Source organism: Oncorhynchus keta, chromosome 1 (assembly GCF_023373465.1).
Source record: "Oncorhynchus keta strain PuntledgeMale-10-30-2019 chromosome 1, Oket_V2, whole genome shotgun sequence".
Taxonomy (NCBI): Eukaryota; Metazoa; Chordata; class Actinopteri; order Salmoniformes; family Salmonidae; genus Oncorhynchus; species Oncorhynchus keta.
The window spans coordinates 7,682,177-7,704,765 of NC_068421.1; the positions used below are offsets into that span (position 1 = coordinate 7,682,177).

The 22,589-nt window shown below is 46.8% G+C and overlaps 1 protein-coding gene and 3 long non-coding RNA genes across 138 annotated transcripts; 2 read left to right on the forward strand and 2 right to left on the reverse strand.

Annotated features, from left to right (window-relative positions):
* The first annotated feature begins 2,138 nt into the window (after nt 1–2,138).
* Nucleotides 2,139–4,845, forward strand: LOC127911816 (uncharacterized). Its single transcript, XR_008079534.1, has 2 exons — nt 2,139–2,432; nt 2,491–4,845. It is a non-coding gene; the product is annotated as an uncharacterized LOC127911816 (long non-coding RNA).
* A 116-nt stretch (nt 4,846–4,961) lies between these two features.
* LOC127912124 (uncharacterized) lies at nt 4,962–7,623 on the reverse strand. 44 transcript variants are annotated; one of them, XR_008082083.1, is made up of 4 exons: nt 6,635–7,623; nt 6,430–6,476; nt 5,767–6,285; nt 4,962–5,461 (listed from the first exon to the last, which is right to left on the reverse strand). It is a non-coding gene; the product is annotated as an uncharacterized LOC127912124 (long non-coding RNA). The 44 variants fall into 44 exon arrangements; XR_008082734.1 differs by having other exon boundaries at nt 5,767–6,002; nt 6,382–6,476; XR_008082794.1 differs by having other exon boundaries at nt 5,767–6,191; nt 6,382–6,476.
* A 112-nt stretch (nt 7,624–7,735) lies between these two features.
* On the forward strand, nt 7,736–12,004 carry LOC118381146 (uncharacterized). Of its 43 annotated transcripts, XR_008076478.1 has the most exons (5): nt 7,736–9,409; nt 10,068–11,551; nt 11,594–11,635; nt 11,720–11,761; nt 11,804–12,004. XR_008076478.1 is itself a non-coding variant. In XM_035768110.2 (2 exons), the coding sequence occupies exons 1-2, from the start codon at nt 8,903–8,905 to the stop codon at nt 11,148–11,150; spliced, it is 1,590 nt and encodes a 529-aa protein (XP_035624003.1). In that variant the 5' UTR covers nt 7,736–8,902; the 3' UTR covers nt 11,151–12,004. The 43 variants fall into 43 exon arrangements, 1 of the variants encoding a protein (XP_035624003.1); XR_008075649.1 differs by having other exon boundaries at nt 10,068–11,635; nt 11,678–11,761; XR_008075924.1 differs by having other exon boundaries at nt 10,068–11,635.
* Nucleotides 12,005–12,851: 847 nt separating this feature from the next.
* Nucleotides 12,852–16,559, reverse strand: LOC127911983 (uncharacterized). Of its 50 annotated transcripts, none has more exons than XR_008080394.1 (12): nt 16,534–16,559; nt 16,450–16,477; nt 16,366–16,393; nt 16,032–16,198; nt 15,697–15,863; nt 15,267–15,473; nt 15,061–15,200; nt 14,693–14,825; nt 13,992–14,166; nt 13,684–13,935; nt 13,327–13,549; nt 12,852–12,992 (listed from the first exon to the last, which is right to left on the reverse strand). It is a non-coding gene; the product is annotated as an uncharacterized LOC127911983 (long non-coding RNA). The 50 variants fall into 50 exon arrangements; XR_008080590.1 differs by having other exon boundaries at nt 16,032–16,254; nt 16,534–16,556; XR_008080285.1 differs by lacking the exon at nt 16,366–16,393 and adding an exon at nt 16,338–16,365 and having other exon boundaries at nt 16,032–16,170; nt 16,422–16,477; nt 16,534–16,553.
* Nucleotides 16,560–22,589: the final 6,030 nt, after the last annotated feature.

A 22,589-nucleotide genomic window follows, 5' to 3' on the forward strand; every position in this document is an offset into this window, starting at 1 on the left:
TAGACGAGGATAGATGTATCATTTTTAAGATTTTCAAATCAATATATTCCCACCATTTCCTAAATTCACTTCGTCTTGATATTTATCATAATCTTGATATTCCCTCATATCATTCAATCCTCCTCCTATCTTTTATGGGTTTACTGGGCCCGTCCTGGTTTTTAAATTTGGATTTAAATGGTTGTTTTCCTTCTATTGAGTGTTTTGTAATTTTAATATATTGTAATATTGTAATGAGATCATCCCAAACTGAAAGGTGCTGTTACAGTTTAAACCAGTGAACTAATTAACCTGTAATTAGTTCGACAAGGTGAACCGTATGATATCGTCAGTCAGGATGCTGCTGTTCCCACTGTCAGATGAGCTCACATGACACCTTGTGGTCATTACCTGTAACTGCAACACTTAATTTATTTATATTTTCCTTTTTACTGAACCCCCCCCCCAACAACAATATCTACAGACAATGAACTGTTGGCTATTTCAATGCTCCAGTTTAGTCTATGGGTTCTGTTGTCTGCAGTGGTCTTTGAGAAAATGGTTGTGGTAAACTAGCTCGTTGTTTGTTTTTTCGTTTTTCGTATACTGGGGGTCTTAACTTTTATTTGCTTCTCAAGTTGGTTGACTTGAACTAGGATCTTTTAAGTGATTATCAAATGTTTTATTTAAAAAAGCAGTCAGATGATTCATCTTAATTTACCTACATGACTCGTGTTTTTTATTTAACCTTTATTTAACCAGGCAAGTCAGTTAAGAACAAATTCTTATTTACAATGACGGCCTGGGAACAGTGGGTTAACTGCCTTGTTCAGGGGCAGAATGACAGATTTGTACCTTGTCAGCTCCGGGATTTGAACTTGCAACCTGCTGGTTACTAGTCCAACACTCTAACCACTAGACTACCTGCTGGTTACTAGTCCAACACTCTAACCACTAGGCTACCTGCTGGTTACTAGTCCAACACTCTAACCACTAGACTACCTGCCACCTCTACACTCTAACCACTAGGCTACCTACCACCTCTACACTCTAACCACTAGGCTACCTACCTCCTCTACACTCTAACCACTAGGCTACCCTGCCGCCTCTACACTCTAACCACTAGGCTACCCTGCCGCCCCTACACTCTAACCACTAGGCTACCCTGCCGCCTCTACACTCTAACCACTAGGCTACCTGCCTCCTCTACACTCTAACCACTAGGCTACCTACCTCCTCTACACTCTAACCACTAGGCTACCCTGCCGCCTCTACACTCTAACCACTAGGCTACCTGCTGGTTACTAGTCCAACACTCTAACCACTAGACTACCTGCCACCTCTACACTCTAACCACTAGGCTACCTACCACCTCTACACTCTAACCACTAGGCTACCTGCCTCCTCTACACTCTAACCACTAGGCTACCTACCACCTCTACACTCTAACCACTAGGCCACCCTGCCTCCTCTACACTCTAACCACTAGGCTACCCTGCCGCCTCTACACTCTAACCACTAGGCTACCCTGCCGCCTCTACACTCTAACCACTAGGCTACCTGCCTCCTCTACACTCTAACCACTAGGCTACCTACCACCTCTACACTCTAACCACTAGGCCACCCTGCCTCCTCTACACTCTAACCACTAGGCTACCTACCACCTCTACACTCTAACCACTAGGCTACCTGCCTCCTCTACACTCTAACCACTAGGCTACCTACCACCTCTACACTCTAACCACTAGGCCACCCTGCCTCCTCTACACTCTAACCACTAGGCTACCCTGCCGCCTCTACACTCTAACCACTAGGCTACCCTACCACCTCTACACTCTAACCACTAGGCTACCCTGCCGCAATGTTTTATTATTTGACCTGTAGTCCTCACACAGCTGTTGCTGTGGTTACGGGGCATCAGACAGTACTAGTGTTTTTAACAAAGGTCTACCGACTGCCGCATTTGCTTCATGACAAGCTCTCGTTAAATTATTAATCATTTTCTGTATGTAGTTTTAGTTTTTCTAGACCAAAGTGCAATTTTAACTGGCAGATGTAGTTTTTTTTGCTTTTCTTTTCCTAGTAGGTCTGTATTTGTGTTAGTTTATTTTTGTTGTTTTTTTTAACTATTTTGTTGGATTAAATGTTTTTAGGTGAAGAGATACTAGTGTGTCATTCTGCCAGACCATATTTATATAATATAATGTTTTTAGGTGAAGAGATACTGGTGTGTCATTCTGCCAGACCATATTTATATAATATAATGTTTTTAGGTGAAGAGATACTGGTGTGTCATTCTGCCAGACCATATTTATATAATATAATGTTTTTAGGTGAAGAGATACTGGTGTGTCATTCTGCCAGACCATATTTATATAATATAATGTTTTTAGGTGAAGAGATACTGGTGTGTCATTCTGCCAGACCATATTTATATAATATAATGTTTTTAGGTGAAGATACTGGTGTGTCATTCTGCCAGACCATATTTATATAATATAATGTTTTTAGGTGAAGAGATACTGGTGTGTCATTCTGCCAGACCATATTTATATAATATAATGTTTTTAGGTGAAGAGATACTGGTGTGTCATTCTGCCAGACCATATTTATATAATATAATGTTTTTAGGTGAAGAGATACTGGTGTGTCATTCTGCCAGACCATATTTATATAATATAATGTTTTTAGGTGAAGAGATACTGGTGTGTCATTCTGCCAGACCATATTTATATAATATAATGTTTTTAGGTGAAGAGATACTGGTGTGTCATTCTGCCAGAACATATTTTCTGTTACGTTCTTTGTGATGGTTTTGTGCATAATGTTTTTTAGGAATAGTATTGGTTTTGCGTCCCAAATTTAACTTTTATTCCAGAAGTAGTGCACTACTTAGCTACAGACAATACTCCATAATGACAAAGCAAAAACAGGTTTTTAGACATTTTTGCTAATTTATTAAAAAATAAACTGAATTATCACATTTACATAAGTATTCAGACCCTTTACTCAGTACTTTGTTGAAGCATCTTTGTCAGCGATTACAACCTTGAGTCTTCTTGGGTATGATGCTACAAGGTTGGCACACCTGTATTTGGGGAGTTTCTCCCATTCTTCTCTGCAGATCCTCTCAGGTTGGATGGGGAGCGTCGCTGCACAGCTATTTTCAGGTCTCTACAGAGATGTTAGATCGGGTTCAAGTCCAGGCTCTGAGGTCCTGAGCGCTCTGGAGCAGGTTTTAATCAAATATCTCTCTGTACTTTGCTCCGTTCATCTTTGCCTCGATCCTGACCAGTGTCACAGTCCCTACCACTGAAAAACAGCCCCACAGCATGATGCTGCCACCACCAGGTTTCCTCCAGATGTGATGCTTGGCATTCAGGCCAAATAGTTCAATCTTGGTTTCATCAGACCAGAGAATCTTGTTTCTCATGGTCTGAGAGTCCTTTAGGTGCTTTTCACTGAGGAGTGGCTTCCGTCTGGCCACTCTACCATAAAGGCCTGATTGGTGGAGTGCTGCAGAGATGGTTGTCCTTCTGGAAGGTTCTCCCATCTCCACAGAGGAACTCTGGAGCTCTGTCAGAGTGACCATCGGGTTATTGGTCACCTCCCTGACCAAGGCCCGTCTACCCCGATTGCTCAGTTGGGCCGGCAAAAGATTCTTGGTGGTTCCAAACTTCTTCCATTAAAGAATGATGGAGGTCACTGCATTGCTGCAGAAATATTTTGGTACCCTTCCACAGATCTGTGCCTCGACACAGTCCTGTCTCTGAGCTCTACGGACAATTCCTTTGAACTCATGGCTTGGTTTTTGCTCTGACATGCACTGTCAACTGTGGGACCTTATATAGACAGGTGTGTGCCTTTTTCCAGATCATGTCCAATTAATTTGAATTTACCACAGGTGGACTCCAATCAAGTTGTAGAAACCTCTCAACGATGATCAATGGAAACAGGATCCACCTGAGCTCAATTTTGATTCTCATAGCAAAGGGTCTGAATACTTATGTAAATTACGTATGTATGTAAATAAGGTATTTCTGTTTATATTTGACCCCTTTCTCCCCAATTTCGTGTCATCCAATTGTTTTCAGTAGCTACTATCTTGTCTCATCGGAATTGTTGTTGACCAGATCAATGTTGATGTGTTAAAAAAAAACGGTCTTATATTCTTTGATTGTAAGAGCCGTGGTTTAGTGGTAACACTCCCTCTTATCACATACCAACTTCCGGCGCCGACGGAGATGGCCGCCTCGCTTCATGTTCCTATGAAAAAACGATGCAGATTTGATTTACTGTATGTGACTCTGACGGAGACCCCAGGGGTTTTAAATCGACCCTTCTGCCTTTCTCTGGCTCTATATCTTCTTCTAATATGTCAAATGACTGCATCCAGTTTGCTGAGTAGAGTGTTTGAGGTTATTTTGTAGATGACATCGCTGAAGTCGAGGATCGGTAGGATGGTCAGTTTTACGAGGGTATGTTTGGCAGCGTGAGTGAAGGAGGCTTTGTTGCGAAATAGGGAGCCGATTCTAGATGTAATATTGGATTGGAGATGCTCAACATGAGTCTGGAAGGAGAGTTTACAGTCTAACCAGACACCTAGGTATTTGTAGCTCTGGATAAGAGCGTCTGCTAAATGAATGACTTAAATGTAAATGTAAATGTAGTTGTCCACATATTCCAAGTCAGAACCGTCCAGAGTAGTGATGCTCGTCGGGCGGGCGGGTGCGGGCATCGATCGGTTGAAGAGCATGCACTTAGTTTTAGACATTTTTTCTAAAAACTTGTTTTGGCTTTGTCATTATGGGGTATTATGTGTAAATTGGTGAGAAATAAAAATACATTTAGAATAACTTAACAAAAGGTCAAGGGGTCTGAATATGCTCACAAGTGTAAACTGATGTGCTTTTACACCTGCATTGTTTGCTGTTTGGGGTTTCAGGCTGGGTTTCTGTACAGCACTTTGAGATATCAGCTGATGTACGAAGGGCTTTATAAATACATTAGATTTGATTTGATGGAACAAAATGAACATCACACACTATTGGACTACTGCTAAATAGGCATATGACAATCAAGATAATTTTAGACGGATATTTGATGTTTAAACATGGGTTTGAAGATGCTTCACTTGTTCTTATTTACCCTCTAGAATGATAGAGATGATGGAGAGAAACACCGGGCGGATATAACCTGTTAACCAGAATGAAGATGTGAGAGAAACACCGGGGCGGATATAACCTGTTAACCAGAATGAAGATGTGAGAGAAACACCGGGGCGGATATAACCTGTTAACCAGAATGAAGATGTGAGAGAAACACCGGGGCGGATATAACCTGTTAACCAGAATGAAGATGTGAGAGAAACACCGGGGCGGATATAACCTGTTAACCAGAATGAAGATGTGAGAGAAACACCGGGCGGATATAACCTGTTAACCAGAATGAAGATGTGAGAGAAACACCGGGCGGATATAACCTGTTAACCAGAATGAAGATGTGAGAGAAACACCGGGGCGGATATAACCTGTTAACCAGAATGAAGATGTGAGAGAAACACCGAATGGATGCGGATATAACCTGTTAACCAGAATGAAGATGTGAGAGAAACACCGGGCGGATATAACCTGTTAACCAGAATGAAGATGTGAGAGAAACACCGGGGCGGATATAACCTGTTAACCAGTGAAGATAACCAGAATGAAGATGTGAGAGAAACACCGGGGCGGATATAACCTGTTAACCAGAATGAAGATGTGAGAGAAACACCGGGGCGGATATAACCTGTTAACCAGAATGAAGATGTGAGAGAAACACCGGGCGGATATAACCTGTTAACCAGAATGAAGATGTGAGAGAAACACCGGGCGGATATAACCTGTTAACCAGAATGAAGATGTGAGAGAAACACCGGGCGGATATAACCTGTTAACCAGAATGAAGATGTGAGAGAAACACCGGGCGGATATAACCTGTTAACCTGAATGAAGATGTGAGAGAAACACCGGGGCGGATATAACCTGTTAACCAGAATGAAGATGTGAGAGAAACACCGGGCGGATATAACCTGTTAACCAGAATGAAGATGTGAGAGAAACACCGGGGCGGATATAACCTGTTAACCAGAATGAAGATGTGAGAGAAACACCGGGCGGATATAACCTGTTAACCAGAATGAAGATGTGAGAGAAACACCGGGCGGATATAACCTGTTAACCAGAATGAAGATGTGAGAGAAACACCGGGCGGATATAACCTGTTAACCAGAATGAAGATGTGAGAGAAACACCGGGCGGATATAACCTGTTAACCTGAATGAAGATGTGAGAGAAACACCGGGGCGGATATAACCTGTTAACCAGAATGAAGATGTGAGAGAAACACCGGGGCGGATATAACCTGTTAACCAGAATGAAGATGTGAGAGAAACACCGGGGCGGATATAACCTGTTAACCAGAATGAAGATGTGAGAGAAACACCGGGCGGATATAACCTGTTAACCAGAATGAAGATGTGAGAGAAACACCGGGGCGGATATAACCTGTTAACCAGAATGAAGATGTGAGAGAAACACCGGGGCGGATATAACCTGTTAACCAGAATGAAGATGTGAGAGAAACACCGGGAAGATGTGAGAGAAACGGATATAACCTGTTAACCAGAATGAAGATGTGAGAGAAACACCGGGCGGATATAACCTGTTAACCAGAATGAAGATGTGAGAGAAACACCGGGCGGATATAACCTGTTAACCAGAATGAAGATGTGAGAGAAACACCGGGCGGATATAACCTGTTAACCAGAATGAAGATGTGAGAGAAACACCGGGCGGATATAACCTGTTAACCAGAATGAAGATGTGAGAGAAACACCGGGCGGATATAACCTGTTAACCAGAATGAAGATGTGAGAGAAACACCGGGGCGGATATAACCTGTTAACCAGAATGAAGATGTGAGAGAAACACCGGGCGGATATAACCTGTTAACCAGAATGAAGATGTGAGAGAAACACCGGGGCGGATATAACCTGTTAACCTGAATGAAGATGTGAGAGAAACACCGGGCGGATATAACCTGTTAACCAGAATGAAGATGTGAGAGAAACACCGGGCGGATATAACCTGTTAACCAGAATGAAGATGTGAGAGAAACACCGGGCGGATATAACCTGTTAACCAGAATGAAGATGTGAGAGAAACACCGGGCGGATATAACCTGTTAACCTGAATGAAGATGTGAGAGAAACACCGGGGCGGATATAACCTGTTAACCTGAATGAAGAATGAACGTGTGAGAGAAAAAACATCTAAAATACTGTTAGAAATGAGCTAAATGTACAACTAATAATACATTATATACATGATTTAATTAATGGAGCATCCATTATTCTCCGTGTTTGCTATACATTTATCTTGCCATAGGAAAGAATAGATCCTGGTCATTGTCACCAAACAAGACACTTTTTTCTCTCACCTTTTTTTCTAAACCAAAACCCCCCCTTGTGCCATATTCAATTCAATTCAATTCAAGGGCTTTATTGGCATGGGAAACATGTGTTAACATTGCCAAAGCAAGTGAGGTAGACAACATACAAAGTGAATATATAAAGTGAAAAACAACCAAAATTAACAGTAAACATTACACATACAAATCAAATTTTATGTCACATACACATGGTTACAGAAGTTTCAAAACAGTAAAGACATTACAAATGTCATATTATATATATATATATATATACAATGTACAAATAGTTCATATTCTGTCAGTTACTACTAATGACCATGTCACCAAGGTGATCCGAATCGTTCGCCTCTCATTGTGGCAACCGGATCAGACCTCGCGCACCCTCCTCCATCAGATGTTTCAACCTTTCAGCGAACTCAATCTACCAATAGCAAAAAAAAATATCTCGAGATGTATTCGACTCTTATTTATGAACTCATCTATGCGGTTCTCGAATCCCGAATCGGTAGTATACGGATGTACACATTAGGGAAGTCACCGTAGGGTTCGGTGAGCTATAATAAGAACTGGGTCTGACTCTTCCTCCTCTCTTCGTGTCACAGGGAACTCTGACGTAGCAACATAAATTGTCCCTTTACCATGTTGGCGACCAGGTTTGCGGCTAAATTGAAGTGGCCCTATTTTCATCCTATGTTTGCGGTAGCTACATTAATACAGGCGCAAAACCCAAGTCGTTAACTGGACTTTCGATTGGACTTTAAAATTGAGGATCTGGCCGTAAAACTTCTAACTGATAATCAAGTGGAAGACCACACACATGAATAATACAGTATTATAACTGTAGCATTACTGTCGACTACACGTGACTGTGGAGAGCTTCAACTGTATCCACAGGGGGGCAGTGACCAATCAGAGTATCAGAATCAATGACGTGTATCCGAGGCGTCGATTTGCCGACGTGTGTGCAGACGGGGAGAGAGGAAAAACAGCTTTATATCGGAGTTGTCTCGAGATGGCCATGCATTTTCATGGAATAAGGCTAGTGAGCATATCATTTCTCCATTGAATACACACGGTCGACGTAAACAACCCTCATCGAATATTCAAAACTGGATTACAATAATGAGATGCATCCACCAATCCAAAGAAAGGATATGCGGGAGTTAGGCAGCCCGGCGTGTCGCTTTGTGGACAACGACTCTCATTATTAGAGCGGAGAGACATGTAACCTGTCAGTATAGCCATAATATTTGATAAAAGTCCATTAACAAAGAAGTAGACCAGACCCAGCTGCTATTGCATTGGTGTCTATAGGAAACACATCTAGTAGACCGGAACGTACCTTTTTTTTTTTTTTTTTTTTTTTTTGCAAAACGGCGAGTGAACCATCTTTATTTATCCACCATCTTTGGTGTGTTCAGAAGGATGCAGAGTATGTAAACAAACAACAATGACAGCCGTAGGCCTGGTTCTTTGCAGCCAGACGTTAGTTCTGCATAGTTATCAAGGTATATCAGACCCTTATCCATCCGTACAGAACACCTGTCGGCTCTGCGGACAAAATCTGCTCATCAAAGGGACATTACAGGCGACACGAAGAATATTTGACAAGCCCAAAGCCTCAAAGGACAAAAAGTTATGTGACCGATTCCTTGCCACCGGTTTAGTGCTAACTGAGGCACCAGGGGTGAAGTCGGGCAGAATTTGTGCTAAGTGCTATCGACTATTTCTCAGGATAGAGGAATCTGTAAGCATTTTAAAGAAATGGCAATCAGAGCATCAGACACCGGGGACGAGCAAGAAGAGGAAGCGGGAACGGGAGCCGAGTCCATCTGAAACAGACAGGGGAGCCAAGAAGACATCTGAACGGGAGCCGAGTCCATCTGAAACAGACAAGGGAGCCAAGAAGACATGTCCTCCCTATAAAAAGGTTCCCCCGAGGAGCAGTCATGTCGAGGTAGTTATACTAACCAACTAGCTCAACATTGGACTTACATATTATGATTAAAGGGTGAATTGGTTTTGCAAGCCAAATACTCCCATCTAATCACGGATCGATTCTAGAAACATACATTCATATACTTTCATATCAAAATGATTTCACACATGCGAAATCCACACTTCATGTGTAGCGTTTTTAACAGTTGCAGCCGACAGTATTTTTCAGTGACGACACATTGTTGCGTCGGCTTCCCTTTTTACTCACAGATGTTCAGAGACGCAGACGGCAAAATTAGCTCAGGAAGTCGACTCTGTGCTGAAACATGGAAACATGGCCGTGTGAGAACTCTAACTCTATTAAAAGGTGTATCAATTTAACCTTGTGTTTGGAAAAAAAAAAAAAAGTATTTCTCGCCGATATAAAAAAATATACGGTTATTTTAATGCTACCAAAACCGTACCGCAAGCGATGCGTGTTAATGTTAAGAGCCAAGCATCGTGGCTCTTCGAGCAACATTCACCACCTTGCCAATCACAAAGCCTCCTCCTCCTCCTCCTCCTCCTCCTCCTCCTCCAAAAACCACATGCATATACTTGTACTGTAGTATTCCTATCTTTTTGTATTTTCATTATAATAATCTAAATTAGTCTATTAACTTCACATTATTTTGCAGGTCGTCATAACATACCCTAACCAATTGGATCCGAAGCTGAAAAAGAGGGTCGAGAAGGTTTCATCAGAATTTTCTGGAATGGTTGAAAACCTGGCGAAAGGCAAATTGTCGACATTTGTCAGGTTAGCCTTGACGAATGAGACCACGTGTCAAGAAATCAGAAAGCAGATGACGCAGAGAATAGAAGCAGAGGTCAAGGCATATGCAAGACCCTTAAATTACATGACTTCTGCTGAACCGTGCATCTTGAGTAGTACCTCGTTGGAGAATATGAAGTATTTTTCATACGCAGCGTTGGACAATGAGTTGTCCAGGAAGACACCGTGGCTTTATACCACCATCAATACTGCAACAGGTGGTTCCACCATCCATAACTGTGTGGCTGCCTCGGTGGCCCTGAGAGGTAGAAACCCCAGGCTTTCTGCACTGGCCTATGTCATCAACTCAACACTGACCCAAGGAGGGGTTAAGCCCATTTTCAAAAGACTCTCTAAGATGGGCATAACAACCACACATAGCAATGTCCTAAATAAGCAGAAAGAGATGAAGGCAGCTGGGTACAACATCAACATCAAATGCTGGAGGGAGGACTGTGAGCTGTTTTTCCAGCATAGTGTCAGGGGTGAAGTCTGCCCACGACCTCCTCCTACGGCTAAACCGACAGAGGAGACCGGAAGAGAGGAGGACGGGGGGCCAGTGGAGGATGAGTTTGAAATAGAGCTGGACTGGGGTCCACTGGAGGATGAGGATGAAGAAGATGAGGAAGAGTGGAGTCCACTGTCAGAAGAGACAGAAAGAGAGGAGGACAGAGGGTTAACAGTGCAGGAAGAGAGAGAAGAAGAGAAAGACAGTGGTTCCCTGCTAGGAGAGACAGAAACACAGGAGGACAGAGGGTTAACAGTGCAGGAAGAGAGAGAAGAAGAGAAAGACAGTGGTTCCCTGCTAGGAGAGACAGAAACACAGGAAGTGGGACATGCATCATCAGCACTACAAGGAAATGACACACAGGAAGAGGACTCTGATTCAACGGTGGATTCAGAGACAGAATACTTTGGATTAAACCTCACCTGTGAGAGTGATTAGAGAAGTAGCCTAACAAAGAGTCTGTAGATTACAGATCTAGGCCTCGGCTACATCTCTGAACAACAAGGGACTAATCATAGTCTCTGGCCAAAATGGCACCCTATATTCCCCTATATAGTGCACTACTTTTGAACAGACCCTATGGAGTAACTAGTGCACTACTTTTCACCTGGGCCATTTGGGACAGAATCATACAGTGAAATTACTCCTGTTGAGGGGGTTAGGATGTGAGGTCTACTGTTCCTGGTGTGTATTCAGGGGGTCAGGATGTGAGGTCTACTGTTCCTGGTGTGTATTGAGGGGGGTTAGGATGTGAGGTCTACTGTTCCTGGTGTGTATTGAGGGGGTCAGGATGTGAGGTCTACTGTTCCTGGTGTGTATTGAGGGGGTCAGGATGTGAGGTCTACTGTTCCTGGTGTGTATTGAGGGGGTTAGGATGTGAGGTCTACTGTTCCTGGTGTGTATTGAGGGGGTCAGGATGTTAGGTCTACTGTTCCTGGTGTGTATTGAGGGGGTTAGGATGTGAGGTCTACTGTTCCTGGTGTGTATTGAGGGGGTCAGGATGTGAGGTCTACTGTTCCTGGTGTGTATTGAGGGGGTCAGGATGTGAGGTCTACTGTTCCTGGTGTGTATTCAGGGGGTCAGGATGTGAGGTCTACTGTTCCTGGTGTGTATTGAGGGGGTCAGGATGTGAGGTCTACTGTTCCTGGTGTGTATTGAGGGGGTCAGGATGTGTACAGTGTGTTTACAACCATATTAAAGAGACCAATTCAAACTTTATTGTCCCAGCAGGGAGTATTTCATTGTGTAGCTAAGAGTACATAGCTGCTCAACAAAAACTTCCATTTTTGTTATTTGGTACTCCCCAAAATGGCACCCTATTCCCTGATATAGTGCACTACTTACCCCATAGGGCTCTGGTCAAAAGTAGTGCACTAGTTACTCCATAGGGCTCTGGTCAAAAGTAGTGCACTAGTTACACCATAGGGTTCTGGTCAAAAGTAGTGCACTAGTTACTCCATAGGGCCCTGGTCAAAAGTAGTGCACTAGTTACTCCATAGGGCTCTGGTCAAAAGTAGTGCACTAGTTACTCCATAGGGCTCTGGTCAAAAGTAGTGCACTAGTTACTCCATAGGGCTCTGGTCAAAAGTAGTGCACTAGTTACTCCATAGGGCTCTGGTCAAAAGTAGTGCACTAGTTACTCCATAGGGCTCTGGTCAAAAGTAGTGCACTAGTTACTCCATAGGGTCCTGGTCAAAAGTAGTGCACTAGTTACTCCATAGGGCTCTGGTCAAAAGTAGTGCACTAGTTACTCCATAGGGCTCTGGTCAAAAGTAGTGCACTAGTTACTCCATAGGGCTCTGGTCAAAAGTAGTGCACTAGTTACTCCATAGGGCTCTGGTCAAAAGTAGTGCACTAGTTACTCCATAGGGCCCTGGTCAAAAGTAGTGCACTAGTTACTCCATAGGGCTCTGGTCAAAAGTAGTGCACTAGTTACTCCATAGGGCTCTGGTCAAAAGTAGTGCACTATACAGTGTTCCGTTTGTGAAGCCAAGATGATCCAGACAATAAACAAAAAATAAATACAAATTATAATACCAATACATTTTTTAAATGACCTCGAGTTTGCCAGAGATATTAGATTCATATGTTGTACAAATGTTTACAAACCAGTGTCAATCCCGACATCAGTTTCGGTTACTGGCCCAACCCTCTAACCACTAGGCTACCTGCCGTCCCTCCCCTCTAATCACTAGGCTACCTGCCACCCCTCTAAACCACTAGGCTACCTGCCACCTCTAAACCACTAGGCTACCTGCCACCTCTAAACCACTAGGCTACCTGCCACCCCTCTAACCACTAGGCTACCTGCTCCCCCTCTAACCCACTAGGCTACCTGCCACCCCTCTAACCACTAGGCTACCTGCCACCCCTCTAAACCACTAGGCTACCTGCCTCCTCTCTCAACCACTAGGCTACCTGCCTCCTCTCTAAACCACTAGGCTACCTGCCTCCCCTCTAAACCACTAGGCTACCTGCCTCCCCTCTAAACCACTAGGCTACCTGCCACCCCTCTAAACCACTAGGCTACCTGCCACCCCTCTAAACCACTAGGCTACCTGCCTCCCCTCTAAACCACTAGGCTACCTGCCTCCCCTCTAAACCACTAGGCTACCTGCCTCCCCTCTAAACCACTAGGCTACCTGCCGCCCCTCTAAACCACTAGGCTACCTGCCACCCCTCTAACCCACTAGGCTACCTGCCACCCCTCTAACCACTAGGCTACCTGCCACCCCTCTAAACCACTAGGCTACCTGCCTCCTCTCTCAACCACTAGGCTACCTGCCTCCTCTCTAAACCACTAGGCTACCTGCCTCCCCTCTAAACCACTAGGCTACCTGCCTCCCTCTAAACCACTAGGCTACCTGCCACCCTTCTAAACCACTAGGCTACCTGCCTCCTCTAAACCACTAGGCTACCTGCCTCCCTCTAAACCACTAGGCTACCTGCCTCCTCTAAACCACTAGGCTACCTGCCTCCCCTCTAAACCACTAGGCTACCTGCCTCCCCTCTAAACCACTAGGCTACCTGCCTCCCCTCTAAACCACTAGGCTACCTGCCTCCCCTCTAAACCACTAGGCTACCTGCCTCCCCTCTAAACCACTAGGCTACCTGCCACCCCTCTAAACCACTAGGCTACCTGCCTCCCCTCTAAACCACTAGGCTACCTGCCTCCCCTCTAAACCACTAGGCTACCTGCCTCCCCTCTAAACCACTAGGCTACCTGCCTCCCCTCTAAACCACTAGGCTACATGCCTCCCCTCTAAACCACTAGGCTACCTGCCTCCCCTCTAAACCACTAGGCTACCTGCCTCCCCTCTAAACCACTAGGCTACCTGCCACCCCTCTAAACCACTAGGCTACCTGCCTCCCCTCTAAACCACTAGGCTACCTGCCACCCCTCTAAACCACTAGGCTACCTGCCTCCCCTCTAAACCACTAGGCTACCTGCCTCCTCTCTAAACCACTAGGCTACCTGCCTCCTCTCTAAACCACTAGGCTACCTGCCTCCCCTCTAAACCACTAGGCTACCTGCCTCCCCTCTAACCACTAGTCTACCTGCCACCTCTACACTCTAACCACTAGGCAACCTGCCGCCTCTACACTCTAACCACTAGGCTACCTGCCGTCCCTACACTCTAACCACTAGGCTACCTGCCGCCCCTCTGCCTCCCCTCTAAACCACTAGGCTACCTGCCACCCCTCTAAACCACTAGGCTACCTGCCTCCTCTCTCAACCACTAGGCTACCTGCCTCCTCTCTAAACCACTAGGCTACCTGCCTCCCCTCTAAACCACTAGGCTACCTGCCTCCCCTCTAAACCACTAGGCTACCTGCCTCCTCTCTAAACCACTAGGCTACCTGCCTCCCCTCTAAACCACTAGGCTACCTGCCTCCCCTCTAAACCACTAGGCTACCTGCCACCCCTCTAAACCACTAGGCTACCTGCCACCCCTCTAAACCACTAGGCTACCTGCCACCCCTCTAAACCACTAGGCTACCTGCCTCCCCTCTAAACCACTAGGCTACCTGCCTCCCCTCTAAACCACTAGGCTACCTGCCACCCCTCTAAACCACTAGGCTACCTGCCACCCCTCTAAACCACTAGGCTACCTGCCACCCCTCTAAACCACTAGGCTACCTGCCTCCCCTCTAAACCACTAGGCTACCTGCCTCCCCTCTAAACCACTAGGCTACCTGCCTCCCCTCTAAACCACTAGGCTACCTGCCTCCCCTCTAAACCACTAGGCTACCTGCCACCCCTCTGCCACCCCTCTAAACCACTAGGCTACCTGCCTCCTCTCTAAACCACTAGGCTACCTGCCTCCTCTCTAAACCACTAGGCTACCTGCCTCCCCTCTAAACCACTAGGCTACCTGCCTCCCCTCTAAACCACTAGGCTACCTGCCTCCCCTCTAAACCACTAGGCTACCTGCCTCCCCTCTAAACCACTAGGCTACCTGCCTCCCCTCTAAACCACTAGGCTACCTGCCACCCCTCTGCCTCCCCTCTAAACCACTAGGCTACCTGCCTCCTCTCTAACCACTAGGCTACCTGCCACCCCTCTGCCACCCCTCTAAACCACTAGGCTACCTGCCTCCTCTCTAAACCACTAGGCTACCTGCCTCCCCTCTAAACCACTAGGCTACCTGCCTCCCCTCTAAACCATTAGGCTACCTGCCTCCTCTCTAAACCACTAGGCTACCTGCCTCCCCTCTAAACCACTAGGCTACCTGCCTCCTCTCTAAACCACTAGGCTACCTGCCACCCCTCTAAACCAGTAGGCTACCTGCCGCCCCTCTAACCACTAGGCTACCTGCCGCCCCTCTAAACCACTAGACTACCCGCCCCCCCCTCTAACCACTAGGTTACCTGCCGCCCCTCTAAACCACTAGGTTACCTGCCGCCCCTCTAAACTACTAGGCTACCTGCCACCCCTCTAAACCACTAGGCTACCTGCCTCCCCTCTAAACCACTAGACTACCTGCCACCCCTCTAAACCACTAGACTACCTGCCGCCCCTCTAACCACTAGGTTACCTGCCTCCCCTCTAAACCACTAGGTTACCTGCCTCCCCTCTAAACCACTAGGTTACCTGCCACCCCTCTAAACTACTAGGCTACCTGCCACCCCTCTAAACCACTAGGCTACCTGCCTCCTCTCTAAACCACTAGGTTACCTGCCGCCCCTCTAAACCAGTAGGCTACCTGCCGCCTCTCTAAACCACTAGACTACCTGCTGCCCCTCTAAACTACTAGACTACCTGCCGCCTCCCTAAACCACTAGACTACCTGCCGCCCCTCTAAACCACTAGGCTACCTGCCTCCTCTCTAAACCACTAGGTTACCTGCCGCCCCTCTAAACCAGTAGGCTACCTGCCGCCCCTCTAACCACTAGGCTACCTGCCGCCTCTCTAAACCACTAGACTACCTGCTGCCCCTCTAAACTACTAGACTACCTGCCGCCTCCCTAAACCACTAGACTACCTGCCGCCCCTCTAAACCACTAGGCTACCTGCCTCCTCTCTAAACCACTAGGTTACCTGCCGCCCCTCTAAACCACTAGGCTACCTGCCGCCCCTCTAACCACTAGGCTACCTGCCGCCTCTCTAAACCACTAGACTACCTGCTGCCCCTCTAAACTACTAGACTACCTGCCGCCTCCCTAAACCACTAGACTACCTGCCGCCTCTCTAAACCACTAGACTACCTGCTGCCCCTCTAAACTACTAGACTACCTGCCGCCTCCCTAAACCACTAGGCTACCTGCCTCCCCTCTAAACCACTAGGCTACCTGCTGCCCCTCTAAACTACTAGACTACCTGCCGCCTCCCTAAACCACTAGACTCTAGTCTAAGTCTCTCTAGAAGAGACCGGAAGGCCGCTCACAGAATCATTCTCACCATCCGTGAAGGACAGCACCTGGAAGGCTAGGGTTCCACCCAGCTGTCAGAGGGAGAGAGAACCTGCATCCCAAACTACACCCGATTCCCTATATAGTGCCCTTATCGGGCTCTGGTCAGAAGGAATGCACTGATTGAATAGGGTGCCATTTGTGACGAAACCCTTGAATACAAAAATAAATAAATCAATAAAACCGACATCCAGTATTTCATAGAGGGGTCTGGTCTGGGTTATGTTCAGGAAGGAGACATGTTCTGGGTAAATAAAGACTAGACGAACACAATATTTGGCCTACCAGCATAGGGGCACATGTTCCTACACACACAACCACACATTGGAAACAGGTACCCTTTAAAACTCACACTTAGACTATCAACCCATTTAGGCCCGGTTTCCTGGGACAGATCAAGCCTAATCCTGTGCTAAAAAGCATTGCCAATGTCCCTGTGACTGGGCTATCACCGAAAATTTGCTACCGTATGAAGTTTGACCCGTAGGTGTTTCCTGTGGTTTCTGCCTGTGTGTGAGACACTGACCCGTGGGTGTTACTGACTGACCTGTGTGTGAGACACTGACCCGTGGGTGTAACTGACTGACCTGTGGGTGTAACTGACTGACCTGTGGGTGTAACTGACTGACCTGTGTGTGAGACACTGACCCGTGGGTGTAACTGACTGACCTGTGTGTGTGTTACTGACTGACCTGTGTGTGAGACACTGACCTGTGGGTGTAACTGACTGACCTGTGTGTGAGACACTGACCTGTGGGTGTAACTGACTGACCTGTGTGTGAGACACTGACCCGTGGGTGTAACTGACTGACCTGTGTGTGAGACACTGACCCGTGGGTGTAACTGACTGACCTGTGTGTGAGACACTGACCCGTGGGTGTAACTGACTGACCTGTGTGTGAGACACTGACCCGTGGGTGTAACTGACTGACCTGTGTGTGAGACACTGACCCGTGGGTGTAACTGACTGACCTGTGTGTGAGACACTGACCCGTGGGTGTAACTGACTGACCTGTGTGTGAGACACTGACCCGTGGGTGTTACTGACTGACCTGTGTGTGAGACACTGACCCGTGGGTGTTACTGACTGACCTGTGTGTGAGACACTGACCTGTGGGTGTTACTGACTGACCTGTGTGTGAGACACTGACCCGTGGGTGTTACTGACTGACCTGTGTGTGAGACACTGACCTGTGGGTGTAACTGACTGACCTGTGTGTGAGACACTGACCCGTGGGTGTTACTGACTGACCTGTGTGTGAGACACTGACCCGTGGGTGTTACTGACTGACCTGTGTGTGAGACACTGACCTGTGGGTGTAACTGACTGACCTGTGTGTGAGACACTGACCCGTGGGTGTTACTGACTGACCTGTGTGTGAGACACTGACCCGTGGGTGTTACTGACTGACCTGTGTGTGAGACACTGACCTGTGGGTGTAACTGACTGACCTGTGTGTGAGACACTGACCCGTGGGTGTTACTGACTGACCTGTGTGTGAGACACTGACCCGTGGGTGTAACTGACTGACCTGTGGGTGTAACTGACTGACCTGTGGGTGTAACTGACTGACCCGTGGGTGTTACTGACTGACCTGTGTGTGAGACACTGACCCGTGGGTGTTACTGACTGACCTGTGTGTGAGACACTGACCTGTGGGTGTAACTGACTGACCTGTGTGTGAGACACTGACCCGTGGGTGTAACTGACTGACCTGTGGGTGTAACTGACTGACCTGTGTGTGAGACACTGACCCGTAGGTGTAACTGACTGACCTGTGTGTGAGACACTGACCCGTGGGTGTAACTGACTGACCTGTGTGTGAGACACTGACCCGTGGGTGTAACTGACTGACCTATGGGTGTAACTGACTGACCAGTGTGTGAGACACTGACCCGTGGGTGTAACTGACTGACCTGTGTGTGAGACACTGACCCGTGGGTGTAACTGACTGACCTATGGGTGTAACTGACTGACCAGTGTGTGAGACACTGACCCGTGGGTGTAACTGACTGACCTGTGTGTGAGACACTGACCCGTGGGTGTTACTGACTGACCTGTGTGTGAGACACTGACCCGTGGGTGTAACTGACTGACCTGTGTATGAGACACTGACCCGTGGGTGTAACTGACTGACCTGTGTGTGAGACACTGACCTGTGTGTGAGACACTGACCCGTGGGTGTAACTGACTGACCCGTGGGTGTAATTGACTGACCTGTGTGTGAGACACTGACCCGTGGGTGTAACTGACTGACCCATGGGTGTAATTGACTGACCTGTGTGTGAGACACTGACCCAGTCATAAGGAATGAGTGGGAGGAGGAGGAGGAAACTGGGTACCATTTTGGATCGGAGGTGTTCCATGGCCAGTGTGATGTGATAAGAGGCGATGGTGAGCAGGCTCTGTAGCTCAGGGTCAGGGGTCAGTTTGTCTCTGTGGGTCTGAAGGAGGTGCCGCAGGGTTCCCGTAGTTCACAAACTCCATGAACAACACATATTAGAATTCATGTTGTTGTAGTATATATGTTATAGATACTTGTTTTCTATTCCTTATGGAGACTAATATAAATAATGCAGACTCCCTGAGTGGTAGATTATCACACAGTATTTGTTCTTATTTTGGTCATGGGAGGATGGTCAGTTTCTCATTTGGGTCTCAGGCTGAAAAAGTTTAAGAACCTCAAATGTAGTGAATAGGCTACCATTTGAGATGTAAACTTTGTGACCTTTTCCCCCACTAAAGCAGTGTCTCGTTTCCCCCTCAGTCTCAATGGACATTTCATCTCTGATCATTATGAGATTATCAACTGCCTCAGAGGTTGAGGAGTGTACTGGTGACAGCCTAGCCTAGCGTAACCTTTGGTGATCTGGTGGCAGCCTAGCCTAGCGTAGCCTCTTTGATGATCTGGTGGTAGCCTAGCATAGCGTAGCCTCTTTGGTGATCTGGTGGTAGCCTAGCGTAGCGTACCCTCTTTGGTGATCTGGTGGTAGCCTAGCCTAGTGTAACCTTTGGTGATCTGGTGGCAGCCTAGCCTAGCGTAGCCTCTTTGGTGATCTGGTGGTAGCCTAGCATAGCATACCCTCTTTGGTGATCTGGTGGTAGCCTAGCGTAGCATACCCTCTTTGGTGATCTGGTGGTAGCCTAGCCTAGTGCACCCTCTTTGATGATCTGGTGGTAGCCTAGCCTAGTGTAACCTTTGGTGATCTGGTGGTAGCCTAGCGTAGCCTCTTTGGTGATCTGGTGGTAGCCTAGCATAGCATACCCTCTTTGGTGATCTGGTGGTAGCCTAGCCTAGTGCACCCTCTTTGGTGATCTGGTGGTAGCCTAGCGTAGCGTACCCTCTTTGATGATCTGGTGGTAGCCTAGCGTAGCGTACCCTCTTTGGTGATCTGGTGGTAGCCTAGCCTAGTGTAACCTTTGGTGATCTGGTGGTAGCCTAGCGTAGCCTCTTTGGTGATCTGGTGGTAGCCTAGCATAGCATACCCTCTTTGGTGATCTGGTGGTAGCCTAGCCTAGCCTAGTGCACCCTCTTTGGTGATCTGGTGGTAGCCTAGGGTAGCGTACCCTCTTTGATGATCTGGTGGTAGCCTAGCGTAGCGTACCCTCTTTGGTGATCTGGTGGTAGCCTAGCCTAGTGCACCCTCTTTGGTGATCTGGTGGTAGCCTAGCGTAGCGTACCCTCTTTGATGATCTTGCAGGCGAACAGGCCGTGACCCTTGCAGGTTCCCTGTGTGTCATCCTGGCCTTGGAGAAGACTCCCTCCTTCCCTGTCTTGATGAGCTGAAGCGAGGACCCTGGGGATAATCACATCACTGTGGTTGTTATACTGATTAAAGACTTATTAAAATGTATACAATCAGATTATTTTACTTACATTATCCGTGTACACCGTTTGCTGCTGTAAATCGTCTGTGTGCGTATACTCCTATGTATATGTGCGAGTGTGTGTAGCAAATGACAGACCCGGTCTTGTTTCCTTGTAGTGGTGTCTGCTCGCCAAGGCTCTCTCTTTCCCCAGCCTCTCTGCTCCTCAAGGCTCTCTCTTTCCCCAGCCTCTCTGCTACTCAGGGTCATCTCTCTCTCCACAGCCTCTCTGCTACTCAGGGTCATCTCTCTCTCCACAGCCTCTCTGCTCCTCAGGGCCCTCTCTGCTCCTCAGGGCCCTCTCTGCTCCTCAGGGCCCTCTCTCTCCACAGCCTCTCTGCTCCTCAGGGCCCTCTCTCTCTCCACAGCCTCTCTGCTCCTCAGGGCCCTCTCTCTCTCCACAGCCTCTCTGCTCCTCAGGGCCCTCTCTCTCCCCAGCCTCTCTGCTCCTCAGGGCCCTCTCTCTCTCCACAGCCTCTCTGCTCCTCAGGGCCCTCTCTCTCTCCACAGCCTCTCTGCTCCTCAGGGCCCTCTCTCTCCACAGCCTCTCTGCTCCTCAGGGCCCTCTCTCTCTCCACAGCCTCTCTGCTCCTCAGGGCCCTCTCTCTCTCCACAGCCTCTCTGCTCCTCAGGGCCCTCTCTCTCCACAGCCTCTCTGCTCCTCAGGGCCCTCTCTCTCTCCACAGCCTCTCTGCTCCTCAGGGCCCTCTCTTTCCCCAACCACTCTGCTCCTCAGGGCCCTCTCTCTCTCCACAGCCTCTCTGCTCCTCAGGGCCCTCTCTCTCCCTAGCCTCTCTGCTCCTCAGGGCCCTCTCTGCTCCTCAGGGCCCTCTCTCTCCACGTTACAGCCAGAAGGGAGGATGTTCCATGTATGGATGGTCCATATGGGATTGGCTGACACAGACAATATACCATGTATGAATTATACTGTGTAGTATGTACAGTAGCTGTACTATACTGTGTAGTATCTATGTATTATACTGTGTAGTATCTATGTACAGTAGCTGTACTATACTGTGTAGTATCTATGTATTATACTGAATAGTATGTATTATACTGTGTTGTATATACAGTGGGGCAAAAATGTATTTAGTCAGCCACCAATTGTGCAAGTTCTCCTAGCTGGTCTGTCGTAATGTAATAGAGACAGTAGATCTAGCAGGTCTGTAATAAAATAGAGACAGTAGATCCAGCTGGTCTGTCATAATATAATAGAGACAGTAGATCTAGCTGGTCCGTCATAATATAATAAAGTCAGAAGATCTAGCTGGTCTGTCATAATATAATAGAGACAGTAGATCTAACTGGTCTGTCATAATATAATAGAGACAGTAGATCTAGCTGGTCCGTCATAATATAATAAAGTCAGAAGATCTAGCTGGTCTGTCATAATATAATAGAGACAGTAGATCTAGCTGGTCTGTCATAATATAATAGAGACACTAGATCTAGCTGGTCTGTCATAATATAATAGAGACACTAGATCTAGCTGGTCTGTCATAATATAATAGAGACACTAGATCTAGCTGGTCTGTCATAATATAATAAAGTCAGAAGATTTAGCTGGTCTGTCATAATATAATAGAGACAGTAGAGAAACTGGTCTGTCATAATATAATAGAGACAGTAGTTCTAGCTGGTCTGTCATAATAAAGATTAGAGACAGTAGATATAGCTGGTCTGTCATAATATAATAGAGACAGTAGATATAGCTGGTCTGTCATATTATAATAGAGACAGTAGATCTAGCTGGTCTGTCATAATATAATAGAGACAGAAGATCTAGCTGGTCTATCATAATATAATAGAGACATAGAGACAGTAGATCTAGATGGTCTGTCATAGTATAATAGAGACAGTAGATCGAGCTGGTCTGTCATAATATAATAGAGACAGTAGATCTAGCTGGTCTGTCATAATATAATAGAGATAGTAGATCTACCTGGTCTGTCAAATTAGAATAGAGACAGTAGATCTAGCTGGTCTGTCATAATATAATAGAGACAGTAGATTCTAGCTGGTCTGTCATAATACAATAGAGACAGTAGATATAGCTGGTCTGTCATAATATAATAGAGACAGTAGATCTAGCTGGT